The sequence below is a fragment of the Ailuropoda melanoleuca genome, chromosome 3 (assembly GCF_002007445.2).
Source record: "Ailuropoda melanoleuca isolate Jingjing chromosome 3, ASM200744v2, whole genome shotgun sequence".
Taxonomy (NCBI): domain Eukaryota; kingdom Metazoa; phylum Chordata; class Mammalia; order Carnivora; family Ursidae; genus Ailuropoda; species Ailuropoda melanoleuca.
Genome location: NC_048220.1, coordinates 44,269,274 through 44,288,424, shown reverse-complemented (window position 1 = coordinate 44,288,424; position 19,151 = coordinate 44,269,274). Strand labels below are relative to the sequence as shown.

The following is a 19,151-nucleotide window of genomic DNA, read 5'->3' as shown; positions in this document are numbered from 1 at the left end:
ATATAAACAACTTATAAAACTCAACACCCAAAAAACAAGTAATCCAACTTAAAAATGGGCATAGGACATGAATAGACATTTTTCCAAAAAAGACATACAGATGGCCAATAGACACATGAAAGATGCTCAACATTATTTCTCATCAGGGGAATACAAATCAAAACTATAATGAGATATCACCTCAAACCTGTCAGAATGGCTAAAATCAACAACACAAGAAACAACAGGTGTTGGCAAGGATGTGAAGAAAGGGAAACTCTTTGCCTTGTTAGTGGGAATGCAAACTGGTGTAGCCACTCTGGAAAACAGTATGGAGGTTCCTCAAAAAGTTAAGAACTACCCTACGTTCCAGCAATTGCACTATTAGGTATTTACCCAAATACAAAAACACTAATTCAAAGGGATACATGCACCCCGATGTTTATAGCAGCATTATCTACAATAGCTAAATTATGGAAACTGCCTAAGTGTCCACTGATTGAAAAGGGATAAAGGAGATGTGCTCTCTGTGTGTGTGTATACACACACGAAGACTTTCTTCATTCAGTGGTCCAATCTCAAAGTGACATATCCTTTCATTTGCTTAGATCTTCTTTTATTTCTTCCAGTAGTGTTTTGCAGTTTTCTTTGCTGATGTGTTACACATTTTTTTATTTCATTTATTACTCTTTAAAGTTTTTAATTCTATTTTTACTGATAAAATGAAAAATTTTCCTTTCCCAATTGTATCTTGCTAAGATAAAGCTATAATTGAATTTTTATGTTGATCTGATATCCAGGAACCCTGCTAAATTCATTTATTCTAATATTTTATTCTTTAAATTTTCTACACACACAATTATGTCATTTTGAAAAATGGCAGTCCTATTTCTTCCTTTCCAATTTTTACATATTTTTTTTCCCTTAAACTATTGCACTGGCCGAAACCTCAAGGACAGGATTGAATAGAGATAGCAAAAATGGTCATCTTTGTCTCATTCCTGATGTCAGGAAGGCTTTTAAAAATAATTTTACTAAATTAAAAATTAAAAAATTAAAAAAATAAAAATAACTGTACAACTATGTATGAAGTTTTATGTAGGTTTTAAAAAAATATACTTTATGAAGTTAAAGAAGTCCTTCTATTCTTGGTTTGCCAAAAATTTTTTTAAAAATCATGAATGGGTATTAAATTTTATCAAATTCTTTTTTGAATCTAGCAAAATAATCACATGATTTTTCTCCTTTATTCCATTAATTGGTTAATTTCATTGATTTTCTAATTTTTTCAAACTTATGAAAACCCACTGGTTTTCCTTTGTAGTGTTCTCCTGAATTTTTGGAATGAGGGTTTGGTGGTCTCATAAAACTAGGTGGGAAGTGTCAGCTATTTTCCTGTTCTTTAGAAATGTTTATGTATGATTGGCATTATTCCTTTGGTATTTGGGAGAATTTACTGCTGGAGCCATGTGGGTCTAGACTTTGCTTTGTGGAAAAGCCTTTCAATACAAAGACAGTTTCTTTAATAAATATAGGATTTTCTATTTCTTCACGTGTCCAGTTTAATGTTACATTTTTCAATGAATTTTCCCACTTATTCAAATCTTCAATTTACTGGCAAACACTTCCTCACAAATACTCTCACCTTTGTAACATTTGCACAATCTGTAGTGATGTTCCCTCTTTTATTCTTTTTTTTGATGTTTTTTCTCTCATTTTTCTTGCTAAATAAAGTTGATCGATTTTATTATATTTTTAAGGAACAAACTTTGGCTTTGTATACAAACACACATACACACACACACACACACAATGGAATGTTATTCAACCACAAAAAAGAATAAAATCTTGCCATTTGCAATGACATGGATGGATCTGAAGAGTATTATGGTAAGTGAAATAAGTCAATCAGAGAGACAAATACCATGAGTTTCACTCATATATGGACTTTAAGAAACAACACAAACGAGCAAAGTTTAAAAAAAATGGGGGGGAGAGGCAAACCAAGAAACAGACTCTTAACTATAGAAAACAAACTGATGGTTTCCAGAAGGAAGGCAGGTGTGTGGGGGGGGAGCAGGAAGAAAAAATAAAAGACATGAGGCAGGAAAAGAATTTTCCTCTTGGGTCTTGACCACAAATAAGATTAGATATCAAAGATACCAGCTGTATGTGGCTGGGAAATAAGAGGGTATCATTTGGAATGCCAAGCAGGAGGTATAGATAATCTCACAGTATGTGGAATGTAATAGGATCTTCCAAAGTACACTGCAATCAGGAACCCCTATTTTGTAAGCTGGAGTTTCCCATACTTAATGCAGTTTATGCTGATTTCTTTTTTGTTTCACTTAATAATTGGAAGCGTCACTTCATGAGACGTAAAGGTTTCAAACGTGCAAAATAAACATAAAAGTACAAGAAGAAAAGGCAAGTGATTTAAAAATTATAGTCTTGGGGTAGAGATGCACCTCTACGCACACAATCAAAAGCAAAAGTCATAAAGGAAAAGACTGACATACTTGATTATGTAACAACTTTAAACTTTTGTAGGGCAAAAAAATAGTAACAATTCACCCCAAAATTCAAAGACTAAAAAACCTGCAACGTTTATGAAGGGCTATTACAAATTAATAATCTGAGGGGTGCCTGGGTGACTCAGTTGGTTAAGCGTCTGCCTTCAGCGCAGCCCCGGGTCCTGGGCTCGAGCCCCAGCTCGGGCTCCCTGCTCAGCAGGGAGTCTGCTTTTCCCTCCCCTTCTCCCTCTGCCATTCCCCTACCCCTTGTGCTCTCTCCCGCTCTCTTGAATAAATAAAATCTTTACAAAAAACTCCCCCAAAACAAATTAGTGATCTGAGTTTGAAAACCTCCTCAATACAACTAGGTAATTCACAAACATGAAAATAATAGCTAATATTTACTGAGTTTTTCTGTGCCAAGGTAGTAGACTAACTGCTAACATACCTCCATCTCACCCTATATGCATTTATGATTTCCTATAATTTGAATTTGCTGCTCCTCCCATCACGATACAACGTCTATCTACCCATTTCTTGAACCTGGACTGGCCTTGTGAGTTGCTTTGGCCAGGAGAATGTGGCAGAGTTGATGGTGCTCCCGTTTGAGCCTAAGCTTCAGTACACACTTCCACTCTCATGTAACCCTGCCATTGCCATGGGAACAGGTCGCACTTAGTCTCCTGGAGAGCGCAAGAGAATGTGAAAGAAAGCCAAGTGGCCCTAGTTTTTGCCATCCTGACTCCCAAACATATGAGGTAGCCAAGCCAAGATCAGCAGAGCTGCCTACACAACCCATGGCTGGTTGTATGTGCAGAATGAGCCCAGTCAAGACCAGAAAAACTGTCCAACAAACAACATTTGTCAGCAAACATAAACATCTGTCATTTTACTCTTTGGACATTTGGTTCGTTACATGGCATCATTGTGCCAATAGTAATGGACACAGTCAGGCAATGTTCAAAGTACTCCCTATTTACTCTCCATCTTAAAAAGATGATGTGAGGTAATAGCAAATATATATATTGGTCTTCGTTCCTGGTTCCTGGGAGTGAGCTCCTAAAACCCTTGTTATTACCTAAGCGATATGAGCACTGGATCATCTTTTGCTGCAACATTTGGTTTCTGACCCTGGTTCCTGGCACAGGGCTCCTGAAAGCCTTGCAATTTCCTGGGTGATAGGAGTGTCCTCTGCTCTGATAAGTGACTCTGCATAGGCTCCCTGGATAAGGGCTGCTTTCTAGAAGGTCCGAGCCATGATTAGAAACTTGAAATTTTCAGCCCTGCCTCTTCCCCCATTCTCTTAAGAAGGGAGAAGGCTGAAAAGGGAGTTAATGAAAGATCATGCCTACCTCACAAAACCTCCGTAAAAATCCCTATGGTAGGGTGTTTGAAGAGCTTCAGTCTGGTGAACAAACCAGGAGGGTGATGTACCCCAACTTCACAGGGACAGAAGCTACCGTGCTCAGGATCCTCCCAGGCCTCACTGTATGTATCTCTTTCTGGCTGTTCATCTATATCCTTATAATATCCTTTAATAGACTGGTAAACATGTTTCCTGAGTTCTGTGAGCCTCTCTAGCAAATTTGTCTAACCCAAGAGGGGGTCATGGGGAGCTCAGATTTATAGCCAATTGGTCAGAAGCACAGGTAACACCATGGACTTGGACCTGGCATGTGGAGTGTGGGGAGCAGTCTTCTGTGACTAGCCCTTAACAGGCGGGATCTGACGGTATCTCCAGGTAGGCAGTGTCAGAATTGAGTTAAAATGTCAGACACCCAGCTGGTGACTCAGAGAATGGCTTGCTGTGGGGGAAAACCCCCACACACATTTGGTGACTGTTTACTGTCAGAAGTGAAGAGTTGTGTGAGGAGTAAAAGGACTCCCAGAAGGGAGAACTGTTTTTCTAATACAGGTGAGGGCAATTTTTCCCTCTCTTGTCTCATATCCTACTCTCCTGTGTGAAAGGTATTCCATTCTAGTCACAACGGCCCCTTCAATTTCTCAAACACACCAGGCGCAGTATCAACTTCTCACTGAGCCCCCTCCTGTCAACTCTATAATTTCATTTTCACCAATACTGAATATCCCTCTTTCCTGCTTTACTTTTTGTGCCCTGGCACATGTCCCTATTTAACACATTCTATATTTTCCTTAGTTGTCTCTCCCACTAGAACGTAAGCTCCATGAATACGAAGATTTTTGGCTGCTTTGTTCATTGCTGTACCACTAAAAGTAGAATAATGTTTGGCACATAACAACCACTCAAAAAATTTTTGGTGAGTGAAAAATTCAGCCAATTAATTTCAATTTACTGGTGAAGAAACAGACACAGAGAAATTAAGTAACTCTGCCTGAGATCACAGTGCTAGTCAGAGGCAGGGACAGGTCCAGAGTATTAGAGCCTAGTCTAGTCTGGTCTAGAGAAGTATACTTACTACCTGCCTTTCTAATGCAGAACTTGGCATATACATATGTACCCAATAAGCAACAATTTCCTTGGTTCTTCATACTTTAATCTTGGCGCTTCTCCTCACAGAAGGTCTCTGCTTTATCTTAACCAAAGAGGGGATAATACTTAAATCTGAAAAAGTACCAGAATGTTTCTATCCAAAACCAGGGGTAAAGAACAACAACAAAAATCCTCCTTTACAACTTTTTAAAATCCATTTTTACAGATAATCTCAGTCCAGGCTTTGACACTTATAACTTAAAACCTTTCCTTCACTGGTATTTTTTTCTAGCACCGTTATCCTAAAATTCTGGGGTTTCTATCTACTGATTTGGGGGGACAACTGCAATTTTATTTCATTCCCATTAAGATACATAAATATTTTTAAATTTATGAATAACTATAATTGAATTTGTCTGACTTTCTAAGACTTCCCGTGTGAATAAATACATCAGAAGCGAACAACTTTTTTGGTCTTCAGATCACAAGTCCTGAATTTTCATTAAAGAGTTAAACTCACCAAATAAACTCTCAGAAAAATGCTAGTAAATGCAGATTATAAGAAAACTTTCCGCTTAACAAACTGATACAGTTAAAAATTATTAAGATGCTCAGTGTTGGAAATGGTGTAGGAAACTAGCACTTACACACTACACTGGTAAGAGTGTAATGTGGGTGGAAGTTTTTGGAGAAAACTAGTATAGTAATTACCAAAGCCCTGGAAGATGTACATGCCCTTTGATGTACAAATTCCATTGCTAAGAACTTACACTAATGAAATAATTAAGGATTTGGCAAAAGACTTAAGAGTAAGAACGTTTATCTAAGCACTATTACTCATAGTAGGAAGTGGCAATAGTTGTTATGTCCAAAAGTGGGATTAATTATCATACATTTCCAAATGGACTACATTGTAACAGTTTATATTATGGAAGAATGTTTATAGTACATAAAACTTACAAAAATATGGTATAATCCCATATTTGTTTAAAAATATGTTTTCTATTTGTAGAAAAGATTTGGGGAGCCATTAACAATTGGTTCTTCTGGATGGGTGGATTGTTTCTTTTGTGTGTGAATATTTTCTAAATTCCCTACAGTGAGCATGCATTGCTGTCATAATTTTTAAAACCACGGTTCTTTTTTTAATTGAATGAGGAAAGTAGGGCCATTATAACTATAATTTGGACTAAATACTGTTGAGTCATCTTTCTCGTTTGTTTTTTTGACAATGCCATCCATCCCTCACTCTACAGTATACATGAGATTTTGCTTGGCTCAGATTCTGTGCTATCTGGTTGAGAAAGGAGGGGAAATTTGCCTGGTTTAATTGCTATGGCAACAAAAGTTGAAAGAAATCTTAAGTATCATTTAGTCCAGTCCTTTTCATTTTACAAAATAAGGAACTTGAGAGAGATCCAAGATATTAAGTGACTTCCTTAAGGTCATAAGATTATCTAAACAGCAACCACACACAACCAGTTTTCAGATTCTCTGTCCCCTTATTCCCAAGAAATTGGCCTAGGATCCCATCAATCCTCCTGGCTGTCAGACTGGCTTTGGGAAGGGGATATAGTAGCTCTGCCAACAGAAAAACACAAAAGAAATCCTAAGTCAGTAAATGAAAACCTAGTTACTCTTAAAACACTAGAATGAACTCCCAAGTGTAGGAAGAAACAGGAAACAATACATCAAGGGAACACACAGGGCCTTCCACGTTGTCTAGTATTGACTGTTTTTTGGAGGACACAGTTCGAAACAAAGATTCTGTGATTAAGTCACTCACAAGTGCCATAAGTTAATGATTACTACTGCTATATGTGTTGATTAACTGCAATATTATGCTGTTCAGTAACAAAATAATTGATACCTTTAATTGGTTACCAGCTTCTAATAAGATAATAATTGCATGGCTTTTTATATATTTATTTTCTTCTACACATAAACAAAGAATCTGAGTAACACATATTAGTGATTCTCAAAATATGTTCTGCAATCCTTGTGGCAGGAATATGGGGAGGGTCCTTGAGACCATTTCAGGTCATCTGTGAGGTTAAAAGTACTTTATGATAATAGCATGATATTATTTCCTTTTTACTTGGTGGACATTTGTACTGATGGTAAGAAGCAATGGTAGATGAAATTGTAGGCTCCTTAGAACATGTCAAGGCAGTGGCACCGAACTGTCTTAGCAGTCATTGTATTCTTCACTGCCACTGACTCATGCTAAAAATGTCAATTTCACTTTCATGAAATAGTAAAAGATTTAATTTCATTAAATCTCAATCACCAAATGATAATGTGTGGCAAAGTATGCATAAAGCACTTCTGCTCTATACTTGAGCACACAGAATGTCCAGAAGATCTGGTTGCCCAAATCAAAAACACTTGTGCAAATGATTAAATTGTGCGCTGAAATACCTGCTTTTCTCATGGAACACTATTTGTACTTGAAAACATGAGTGACAGACAAGCTGTGACTGATCAGACTAAAGTATTCGGCAGAAGTTCTCTCAAAAATGTAACAAAATGAGCCTGTCACTTCGAGGAACTGATAGTATTTGTTACCAATAATAAAATTTCAGCTTTCAAATGAAAATTAGAATTTTGAAAAACTGTATCTTCCACTGTGAGCTTGCCAGCTTCCTAATACTTCAAGACATTTATGATGGGGTGGACGATGATTTAAAGGAATATGATTTGATATTGTATAATGTAACGTGTCAACATTAGGAAGATCTGTATAACATAGTGTACTGCTATTTTCCAAGTAACCAATGTTTGATATTAGAATATTACGTATGTGTAAAAGATCCATTTTAAAATCCAAGACAGACATGCGGATTTTAATGTAACAGAATAAAAAAAGTACATTGGTAGCTTCATATTTCACATTGCAACTAATCTTTACAAAACTACCACTTGTGAAATTTTGATATGATTTTCAAAGCATATCCATGATTACTTTTAAAAAGCTGTTAAATACTCCTGTTTTTCTAATTACATATAATTGAGAGGTGGGATTTTCTTCTTAAACCAAAACAAAACAGTGTAACATATCAAATGCAGAAGCAGATGTAAGAATCCAGCTATTTTCTATTAAGTCACTAATTTGTTTCACACAAGTGTAAAACAATGCCACTCCTAGGATCATTTTTATAAAAAACAAAAACAGAAATCAAATGTTGGAGACGATATAAAGATGGAACTCTTGTTCACTGCTGTCATGACAGGAATGTAAAATGGTACAGGTGCTGTGGGAAATACAGTGGTTCCTCAAAAAATCAAACACGGAAATAATATACGGATCCACTAATTCTAAGTATATATGCCAAAGAACTGAAAGGAGAGACTCAAACATATATGTGCACATCTATGATCACAGCAGTATTATTCAAAATAGCCAAAAAATGTAAACAACCCAAATGACCATGGAAAGGTGAATAAACAAACAAAATGTGGTATATCGATACAATGGAATATTATTCAGCCTTAAAAGGAAGGAAATTCTGACCTAAGTTACAACATGGATGAACCTTAAAAACATGCTAACTCAAATAAGCCAATCTCAAAAGAACAAATACTGTATGATTCCACTTGTATGAGGTACCTAATATAGTCAAAATCATAAAGACAGAAAGAATAGTGGTTACCAGGCATGGGAAAGAATATAATGAGGAGTTACTGTTTAATGGGTACAGAGTTTCACTCTGGGATGATGAAAAAGATCTGGAGATGGATAATGGTAATGGTTGTACAACTATGTGAGTGTTCTTAATATCACTGAATTATTCACTTAAAAATGATTAAAATGGCAAATTTTAAGTTATGTATATCTTACAGCCATAAAAAAAATAATAAAACTGAAAAAAAAAAAAAAAAAGAAACCAAACCACAATTCCACTTTCTCACTGATGTTTTTGGAGTTTTGGAAAACAGTTATTTTTCATTAAAAATGTTATTTGTGCAGGTAATGAGTTTATTGCTGTTTTTTTTTTACATAAACTAATACTTTAAAATCCCCTAATTTTCATTTCTGATATGGTAAATATGGATAGTTATAACCAACATAACAGAAGCTCTTAGGTCCTCAGTAATTTTTGCAAGGTAAAGGGGTCCCGAGACTAAAAAGTTTGAGAACCACTGTCTTATACAAAGTTTATTCTCTTCTCACACCTGCGTTATGTATCTTCGTTTGTTGGTGTAGGTGCATTTGAAGCTGTATCACTTGCAGCCTGCAGACTAAAAGGACAGTCTGAAATATGGTAAAAATCATCACATTAACTCTTTATAAGTGCTACTGTCCCCTGGATGCACCAGAATTACAGAGACTGAGCAACACAAAGCCCCACACACGAGTGGCCATACACAATAGAAAACTGTCAAAAAGCTTAAATGCTGAACATTTTCCAAAGTAGTTTTATAAGTATCTAGCAAGAAACACATATTTCCTTTTTTCTTTTGGATCTTCATTAGGATTTACAGTACAAGGCTGGATTTGGGGATGGGGGTGGTAGAGGCATTGTTTCCGAAAACCACTCCATCTAGTGCATCCGTGCAAAGAATTTAATTCTCTCACCATCTTGCGACTGGTCTGTGGCAGAGGGGTGTGGCTTGGGAGCTAGGAAGCGATCCAAAACAGCAGCTGAAGCTGCCCCAAACCGTGTCCAAGCAATAATTTCCTTCATTTTGGGTCAAGTCAATTTGCCCCAGCAAGAAGCCGGATGTTTTATGGGGAAGAGGTAAATAAAAAGGAAATTAGAAAGCATGGACGGAGATAAGCAGCAAAACCATAACGGTTTCATCGTGCGTGTTTGTTAAACGATTTGTATGCTAATGATGTGCGTGAGGGGCAAATTAGAATTACTATTCCTGAGACTACAGCTGCCGGCACTTTTAGTAAGAGGTCTGCAGTTCTGGATGGGGGGCGGAAGTCAAATGATTTTCTTATCCGAGCCATTTTTCTGCATTCATTTTGGGCCAGGCCTGTGACCAGTCTCGCTGACTGCAGCTGAGACAGTCCCAAACAAAGGGGAATGGATGCCCTCCCGAGGGAGCGGAGGAGGGAAAGGTGTCCCCAAGTGCCTGCGCCAGGTGTCCCTCAGGACAGAGCATGCGGGCCGCGGGGACAGAGCGTCCCAGGGGCGTCGGAGGGGTGCGCTCGGGAAAGGCTGAGCACAGGCACCTGGCACGGACGGGACCACGCCCGGCCCACCGTCAAGGTTAACCCGCGCACGGGAGGTACCTGTGGAGGCCTCGCACAGCCGAAAGGCACTGGGCGATCATGGGAGGGCCGAGAGTCGGCGGCGGCGGGCGCGTTGTCCTCTGGTTTGGGGTTGAGGAGGCTGGGCACCGGGGAGCCGAGAGGCGGCCTAGCGGAGGAGGCAACAGCTGTGGCGGCAACAGCTGTGGCGGCGGCCAGCCCTGTCCGCGCCCTCCCACGTGCGGCAGCCCCACGCCGGCGCCCACTTCGGCCCCGCCCCCCGATTTACGCCCCGCCCCGCGCGCCTTGCGCCGCCCGGGGGCGGTTCTGGCGAGACCCAGTGCCCGCGAGCAGAGCGCGCAGCCGGGTGGGCTGAGGGGCGGCGGCGGCGGCCTGGGAGCCGGGGAAGTTTGGGCGACCGTGGGCAGTGCTGCGATCGGGAGCCAGGCTGAAGCCGGAGGACCAGGGGGCGGGCGTACAGGCCTACGGACGCCCCCGGGCCCGCTGCCACTGTTTCGCGTCCTCTCGCCTGGTAAGGGGCTTCTGTCTGGGATGGGTGCGTCTCCCCCCGCCCCAATCGGGGCCTGCACCGCGCACCCGCAGCAAACCCCGTCTGGGCCAAAGCGAGGCCCAGGTACTGAAGGGTGGGAGAAGGAGGTCGATGTGCTCTGGGGAGAAGAAGGGGGAGAAGCTTGCAGGAGGTTGAATATCTTCGTTTCCCCTCCTCACCCTCTCTACCCCCCATTTTTTTTTCACCTTCTACCCTGGGGCCTTATTTAGTACTTGCTACCCCATGGCCTAAACACTGGGCTCGCCTTTAAAAATAAGCCCAGAAATAATAAACATCCTCGCGGCGGGTACCACACCCAGGCTTTGGATTAGGGAACCTGGGGAACAGATGGATGATGCGATTTAGTGGAAATAAGCCATTAAGGCCGGCTGGCCCTGCGCCACTGTTTAGATGCGATAGTATTCCGTGTGAATGAACATGACCGGGAGCTTCCAGCTTGTCCACGAGAGCACAGCTACCGCAGAGAGCGCTGGTCGGTTTGTAGTATCCATCGACTTGGGCAATGATTTTCCGACATGTCTTGATTAAATAGAAATGCCATTTTTATTAAGAATGACATTGAATGGTTGAACACCCTTTCATTAATCTCTTTCCTCCTCAAGTACAGTCTAAGCCTACCAAAAGTTGGTGCAGGGTAAATTATGCATACATTTTAAAAAATCTCATGAAACAGAGGAAGATGCTCATTGTAGTCAGCTTCTGAGTCAGCAGTATGAAATCTCCCTCAACTTAGTACTGAGGCCTTTTGGGGATTTCTACACCCGTATCTGTTCCCCTGTCCCGATCTGTATCTGTACTGTACGTACTGTTAAGAGAGTGAGATATTCAGTGAGAGTCTAAGCTTGTGTCCTGCCTGTTTTGAGAAAAATTTTACTTTTGCAAGTTTTAACAAAATCTAATACTATTGGGTATAAGTGAAAATATGTAATGCATTACCATAACAATACTTTGTGTTCTCCTGACTCTTTAAAAAGAAGAATGAAGGTAATACAGGTGTTGTTTTTCTTTTAACTTTTGATGTAATTTTTAACCTTGTTATTTATAACCTTCCTGACCAATTCTGTAACATAACTTAGATCACTGTTTTCCTTTTTCTCATCAAGGAAAACTGCTTAATCTTTTAAAATGTCATCTATCAAGCACTTAGTTTATGCAGTTATTCGTTTCTTACGGGAACAAAGTCAGATGGATGCTTATACTTCAGATGAACAAGAAAGTTTGGAAGGTAGGCTCCTGCTTTTTATGTTCATTTGTGTTATAATTATAAACAAAGACTAAAATAGCTATAAGCCGGACTTTATGATCTGTTATAACAAAACTAAAACATTTTATTGATCTTTCAAGAAGAGAGATTGCATTTCCATTTTCTGAGGCTTGTTTTAATTAACAACACAATACGAGGACAATTGTTCTTTTATTGAACAACTATTACGTGTCAGAACTATGCTGTTCATACTGTAGGGAATTTTTTCTCTCCAGTAACTGTTAAGTTAGTATTATCCTCATTTAACATATTATGAAATGAAACCAGATAGATTAAGTGACATAACAACAAAATGTGGCAAAGTTGAGATTTAAATCCTGTTTTTTACTCTGAAGATCTCATCTCTTCCTAACAGGAAAGCATCCTGTTTAGAATCAATATGTGAAAATACCTTAGTCATCATAAGAGCACTATGTAAAAGTGTAATAATTACATCACAATTAATCTCTGAGAACTTTCTATTTGGGGATTTGAAAATGAGAGGATTTCACTGTTGTTCTGTGTGAGCTTTAAATATTAGATTTGGTAATCCGTAAAGTTGAGCATGACTGGATAATAGCATCACGTGTTTCCTTAAACACCATCTTTTCTGTTTCACATTTCTGCATTATAAAATTTAAATTCAGCATAACCATAACAGGGTAGAATTCTGCAGATGGGCTTGTGGAGGTTCAATGAGTGTAGCTTCCTTGTGGCCTAAAGACTTAATTATTGCAATGAGATAGTACATTTGGGAGAATTTAATAGATTATAATACAATTTGATTTTGCCATCTTGAAGCTATTTCTCCTATAAAGGGGATACATCTATTAATTTCAATAAGCACTTCCATAGTGAATATCGTTTTAAGAGGTGGGGATGAAAATTGGGCATTTGCTCTAAATCTGCTTGCAATGTGGTGAGACGCTGTCTTTCCAGGTGGCAGTGAGAGGAGCAGGTGACACACAGTTGGAGAACATTGCAGTTGGTTCATTTCATATTAAGATCTTTTTGTCCTCCTTGATGATTAGACTGTGTGAAGGTAAAGGTGACTGGTTATCGAAAGAAAACATTGGTTATGGTTGCTCAGTAGCAAAAAGATAAATGCAGTCATTTAATAAAAGATGCGTCTTTTCTAATCAAAGGCAGTATAATACATACTTCTAAAGGCCAGAAAGAAAATTGAGAGTTTTTTTAAAAACCAAGTTGTTATGTCCTATTTTTAGGATGGTCTTCAGCCAAAAATATGTGCCTTCAGCTGTTTGTTATATATGGCAGTCAGAAATGGTGCCAATTGTTTTTGACCGACCCCTATTTTTGACTCTGTGAGTCTAATTTAATTGAGTATGAAATCATGTGGAGAAGTCTGCCCACCTTCTAGACATTTAAAAAAGCCCTAGAAGAAGAGCCTAAGTTCTAGTACCAGCCTTACCGTAGTGGTAAGGTCTTATAGTCTTATCAGCTTTGAGCTTTTTCATCAGATAATGTCACCTACTCCTAATTGTTGTCATCTACGGACACCTGTTTCATGTGGCTCCTGCTCCCTGTCACTCTCTCTAGTACTACTCTGTCTGATTTTTTGGCAATTGCAAGGACCTCATAGATGTCTCTTTCAGTTCTCTCAGCACTCTGTTCCTTGACCTCCTTGTCCTCCAGTGATCTCAACTACTCAGCCGCATGGTCATACCCTACACTAGTGGTTCTCAACACAGGGTGATTTTGCAATGTCTGGAGATATTTTTGATTGTCACCACTGAGGGGCTGGTATTACTGTCATCTATTGGGTAGAGTCCATGGATACTGCTACACATACCAGAATGCACGAGATGGCCCCCAAGAACAAAGTTCAAAATGTCAGTAGTGCCAAGGGTGAGAAACTCTTCCCTGGACGTTACTATTACTGAAACTGCATTCTCTCCATAATCTCTATTATAAACATTTCACTTCCTGACCACCACTGCCTGTTTTTGCAGCTCACTCCCTCTAGAATCCCTACCCCAACAATTCTTTGACCCTGTGAGTACCTCCCGTTGTTGATCCCTTAACTTTCACACCCCTTTTCTTATTTTGCTTAAATTCCGTGGTTCATCATTATGTTCATGCCCTTGTATATTTCTCCCTTTCTTGCAAAACCCAACCTTTTAAAAATTCAGCTTCCGGCAACTTTGTGTTCATATCCATGTGACTATGTATAGATGGAACAAAACATACAGCTTTGCCGATTGGTCCCACTTTGAATTCATGACCATGAGTCGCAAGTGGACCTTTAATGCTGTCTGGCAATCACGCTGTCGCTTCCAAGTTCGTTCATACTTTTGCTCTTCTAGACCAGTACTTTAACACTTTCTGCTGTCTTCTCACACCCTCAAACCTCCTCCCCTGTACTCACTTTTAGTTGATGACCTTGCTTCCTACTCCACCAAGAAAATTAAAGTACTAAGCAAACAATTTCCACAGACTTCCCCTGCCCCATCTACCCACACACCAGCATCTATACCCCCACACATTCCCTCTGTCCCATCTATCCACACACCAGCATCTACACCTCCACACACTCTGCCTGCCTGCCTAGCTGTGACCATATGCCATGGACTAAATATTTGTGTTTTCTCGAAATTCATAAGTTGAAACCTAATGCCCATTGTGATGGTATTAGGAGGTGGGGACTTCATGATTGGGATTACCGCTCTTATAAGAGACCCCACAGAACTCCTTTGCTCCTACCATGTGAGGACACAGTGGAGAGGCACTGTCTGTGAACCAGAAAGCAGGTCCTCACTAGGCACTGAATTTGAATTTCCTAGTACCTTGATCTTGGACTTCCCAGCCTCCAGAACTGTGAGAAATAAATTTCTGTTGTTTATAAGCCTCCTAGTCTATGGTGTTCTGTTAGAGCAGCCCAAACAGACTAGGACAGCATAGATGAACTATCCATCGTCTTTTCTTTTTTTTTTTTTTTTTTTAAAGATTTTTTATGTATTTATTCGACAGAGATAGAGACAGCCAGAGAGAGAGGGAACACAAGCAGGGGTAGTGGGTGAGGAAGAAGCAGGCTCATAGCTGAAGAGCCTGATGTGGGGCTCGATCCCATAACGCCGGGATCACGCCCTGAGCCGAAGGCAGACGCTTAACCGCTGTGCCACCCAGGCGCCCCTCCATCGTCTTTTCTAAATGAAACCTCTCTACTAGCACACTGGATCTGATTCCATCCTGTCTCACCTACTCCAGGATATCACTCTAGTTATTCTTGTTTTACATAAGCAAATTTTCATTCTGTCCTGGATCATTTCTTTCTTTCTTTCTTTCTTTCTTTCTTTCTTTCTTTCTTTCTTTCTTTCTTTCTTTTTCTTTTTTTTAAGATTTTATTTATTTATTTGATGGAGAGAGACAGCGAGAGAGGGAACACAAGCAGGGGGAGTGGGAGAGGGAGAAGCAGGCTTCCTGCTGTGCAGGAAGCCTGATGTGGGGCTCGATCCCAAGACCCTGGGATCATGATCCGAGCCGAAGGCAGACACTTAACGATTGAGCCACCCAGGAGCCCTGTTCTGGATCATTTCTGTCAGAATATACTTTTCATTATTTCTCCCTTCTTAAAAAGGCAAAAACAACAGCTAATTACTCTTGCTGTATCACCCCCCTGCTTCGGAACTACTGCCTACTTTTATTGTCTTCCCCTTTTGATGGAAAACTCTTTGAAACAATTGTATCTACTTGCTTTTTTAAATTTCTCTCCTATTTTTCTTAAACCCATTCCAGTTAGGCCTTAGTCTCAGTCTCTCTACCCATACTGTTCTCATCAATGTCATCAGTGATTTCTGGGTTATTTAGTTCAGTGGTCAGTTCTCAGTCTCCATCTGTCTTACTAGCTGCCACTGATAAAGCTGATGATCTCCCTCATCTTCCCCCCCCCCACCCCGGGTGCTCCCCACTCCATCCTGCTGCTGCCTTATACTTGATTCGGTTAGCGTTCAGGATACCTCCTCACGCTTTCTTAGTTTTCTTCTTAGCTCATTGCTTGCTCCTTCTGTCTCCTTTACTAGTTTCTCTTCTATTCCCTGACCTGGAGTGCCCAGGGTCCAGTGCTTGATCTTCTCTTCATTATCTATACTCACTTTTTTGATAGTATCATTCAGTTTCTTGGCATTCAACAAAGACCTTCCTTCTGAACTGTAGATTTTTATATCCAACTGCCTACTGAAATCTCCACTTCTATGTCTAACAGGCATCTCAAACTGAACTTATTTCCAAGACAAACTCCTGATCCTCCCACCCAAAATCTGTTCCCTATCTCAGTTAATGGCAACTCTGTCTTTTCAGTTGCTTAGGCCCCAAACTTGGGCATCATTCTGGACTCTTCTCTTTCTCTCAGACTCTGCATTTAATCATTTAGTAAATCCTGTTGGCTGTACCTTCAAAATATAGAGCCTTACCATTTCCTCCCACCTCCAGTGATGTCACCCCTGGGTAGAATTAAGTATTTCTCATCTGTTTTGCTCTAGTAGCCTCTAACTGGTCTGTCTGCTTCTGTTCTTGCAGCTTTGTTGAATATTCCCAACACAGCCACCAGTGATCTTTTAAAACAGAGTATGTCAGGGGTACCTGACTGGTTCTGTCAGTAGAGCATGTGACTCTTGATCTTGGGGTTGTAAGTTCAAGCCCCACGTTGGGTGTGGAGACTACTGAAAAATAAAATCTTTAAAAAATTTTTAAAAAGTAAGACAGAGTGTGTCAGATTCTGTCATTTCTCCACTCAAAATCTTGCAGTGACTCCTCATGTTACTTAGTCATGGTTTAAAGGATTTACATAATTTGGACTTCTGTGATGTGTTGTTCACAGTCTCTTCCTCTTTCTCATTTGGCTTGAGCCAAATTAGCTTCCTAAGTCTGAATTCACTACATCTTCTTTCCTAATGGCTTCTGCTATAGTTGTTTTTTGCTGCTTAGGTTGTTATTCCTCCAAATAATGGTAATACCCCCACCTTTTTTGAGTCTTTGTCAGATCTCTTTTCTGAATGAGGCCTATGCTGGGCGCTCTTGCGTTTGCAGCCTGCTTCCCTGCTCTGCTCTCCATACGTGCATCCCTTTGCCCTGCTCTACTTTTTATTGCTTACAGTTTACCTCTCCACTCCTGCCCCAAAAGGTCAGCCCCAAGAGGTCAGGGATCTTTTCTTTTTTATTCACTGATATTTCTGAAGCACGTAGAAAAGTGCCTGGCACATGGTAGGTGCTCAGTAGTATTAGTTGAACTGAATTGATGAATTGAGTCAGGTGATCCTGGACATCTCACTCAGTTGGCCTGTATCTTAGTTTCTCAGTCTGTTAGGTGAAGCTGTCTGCCTCCTCTCCATCTGGTAGATTCATCAAGAGAATCAGAATCAGTGATGGCAGGTACCTAGCGTATGGTGGCTTTTGAGTAAAATGCTACATGGATGGGCTATGGTAGTATTGAATAGAACTCTTCACTCGTCCTGCTCCTCACCAGTACCAAATGCACAATTATTGTTTGTTGTTAAAGTGGAACAATAATTATATACAGTATTTGTTTATATTTGTATGACTTATTCCTGAATATGACCTCCTGAAAGGAGGATTGAATGTAATAATCCTTATTTCATAAATGAGAATCTTGAGGTAAAAGAAAGATAAATTATTGCACCTGGGTTATTTGTTTTTTTTTTTTTTCCTTCCCACTGGATGAAAAATGGTAATGAGGTAGTCCTGAGTTCTTGTCGTACTCCCCCCCCAAACCTCCCCACCGCTTACTCTTTTTGTGTTCCTTTTGCTGGAAAACTCTTTGAAAGAGCTGTCTATACTTGCCTTTTCTAATTTTTCTCCTGTTCTTTTTTGAACCCATTCCAGTTGGGCCTTTGCCTCAATCTCTCCGCCCACACTATCATTATCAAGGCTGAACAGTTTGGCAACTGGGTTTACCTGTCAAGCAATTCTGTTTACTTATATAGGAAATCTAAAATAGTCAAACTCATCGAATCAGGGAGTAGAGTGATGGTTGCCAAGGGCTGGGGAAGGAGAAAATAGGGAGGTGATGGTCAAAGGGTACAAAGTTTCAGTTATGCAAGATAATTAAGTTCTAGGGACTTACTAGTCTGCCCAGTGCCTATCGCTAACTGTGCTCTGTACTTTAAGTTTGGTAAGAAGGTAAATCTTAGGTTAAGTGTTCTTACTACACACGTACACATAATAATAAAGGTGGTGAGAGGAAACTTTGGGAGGTGATGAGTATGTCTCTGGCCTCGATGGTGGTGATGGTTTCACGGGTATATACTTATCCCCAAACTCATGGAGTTACAGACATTAAATATAAACTGCTTTTTATGTGTCAATCATACTTCAGTAAAGTGGTTTGAAAAAACACACACCAACTAATTGTGTTTAAAACAAAACAGCCACCTCCTTTAATGATATTTAATTGTGTCTACTATGTACCAGATGTGTGTTTTAAGATTAGTGGCAGCAGAGATAAAGGAGCTGGACTCAATTGCAACAGGATAGAGCATCAAAATCCCTCAGTTACCACATGGACTTTTCACCTGTCAGTGTTTAGCAGTAAAGTTACATACTCTGGGTTTTGGTTAAGGACCTGGTTGTGTACTGTCCCTCTTTCCCATGGCTGTGCATTAATGTTTTGGAGGGGAGAAGTGCTTTTCTCTACAGATTTTATTGTTGTTATTTCCTCTGTAATTAAACTATTACTTCCATTATAAACAAAGACGTAGATTAAATTTATTGAACACCTATTATTTGCCAGATCTGTTTAAGTCTGAGATGAGTCAGATACAGTCCTTATCCTCAGAGACAGTCTAATGTGGGAGACAGACAGTTAAATGCATGTAATAGAGTATGATAAGTTCAGTAATAGAATCAGGTACCAGCTACATGACAGAGTAAAGGAAATGACCACTCTGATCAGGGAGGGTTCCTACTTAAATGATCTAAACAAACAAGGGGTCCAAACCAGGGCAATTACAGGAAAGAAAGATATCCTGTCATTTCTGGGTAACTCATTTGCCCGTAGTGTGAAGTGCACATTCTTTAAGAACGTTATGTAAGGTGCCTTGTCATCTAACAACAGACTTGCTTTCTAGCACAATCTCCCATCACGTCTTTCCACACCATCCGTACCCTGGCCATATCAGTTATCTTGTCATACACCAAATGCAAACGACACACCT

The 19,151-nt window shown here is 39.9% G+C and overlaps 2 protein-coding genes across 4 annotated transcripts in view; one reads left to right on the top strand and one right to left on the bottom strand.

Moving 5' to 3' along the window:
• Nucleotides 1-10,403, bottom strand: part of NLN (neurolysin) — a 99,283-nt gene extending 88,880 nt beyond the window's left edge. The window contains exon 1 of one of the 2 annotated variants that reach the window (XM_034656288.1): nucleotides 10,190-10,403. Coding sequence is in view for 1 of the 2 variants with exons in the window: in XM_011225077.3 (XP_011223379.1) it covers nucleotides 10,190-10,230 (41 nt within the window). In the remaining variant the exon portion in view is untranslated. The remainder of the gene's footprint in view (nucleotides 1-10,189) is intronic. The other variant, XM_011225077.3, reaches the window with a different exon arrangement.
• Nucleotides 10,404-10,504: 101 nt separating this feature from the next.
• SGTB (small glutamine rich tetratricopeptide repeat containing beta) overlaps nucleotides 10,505-19,151 on the top strand; it is a 39,586-nt gene continuing 30,939 nt past the window's right edge. Inside the window, exons 1-2 of one of the 2 annotated variants that reach the window (XM_019799718.2) lie at nucleotides 10,505-10,679; nucleotides 11,822-11,943. In XM_019799718.2, the coding sequence (XP_019655277.1) occupies nucleotides 11,844-11,943 (100 nt within the window). In that variant the 5' untranslated portion in view covers nucleotides 10,505-10,679; nucleotides 11,822-11,843. The remainder of the gene's footprint in view (nucleotides 10,680-11,821; nucleotides 11,944-19,151) is intronic. The other variant, XM_011225072.3, reaches the window with a different exon arrangement.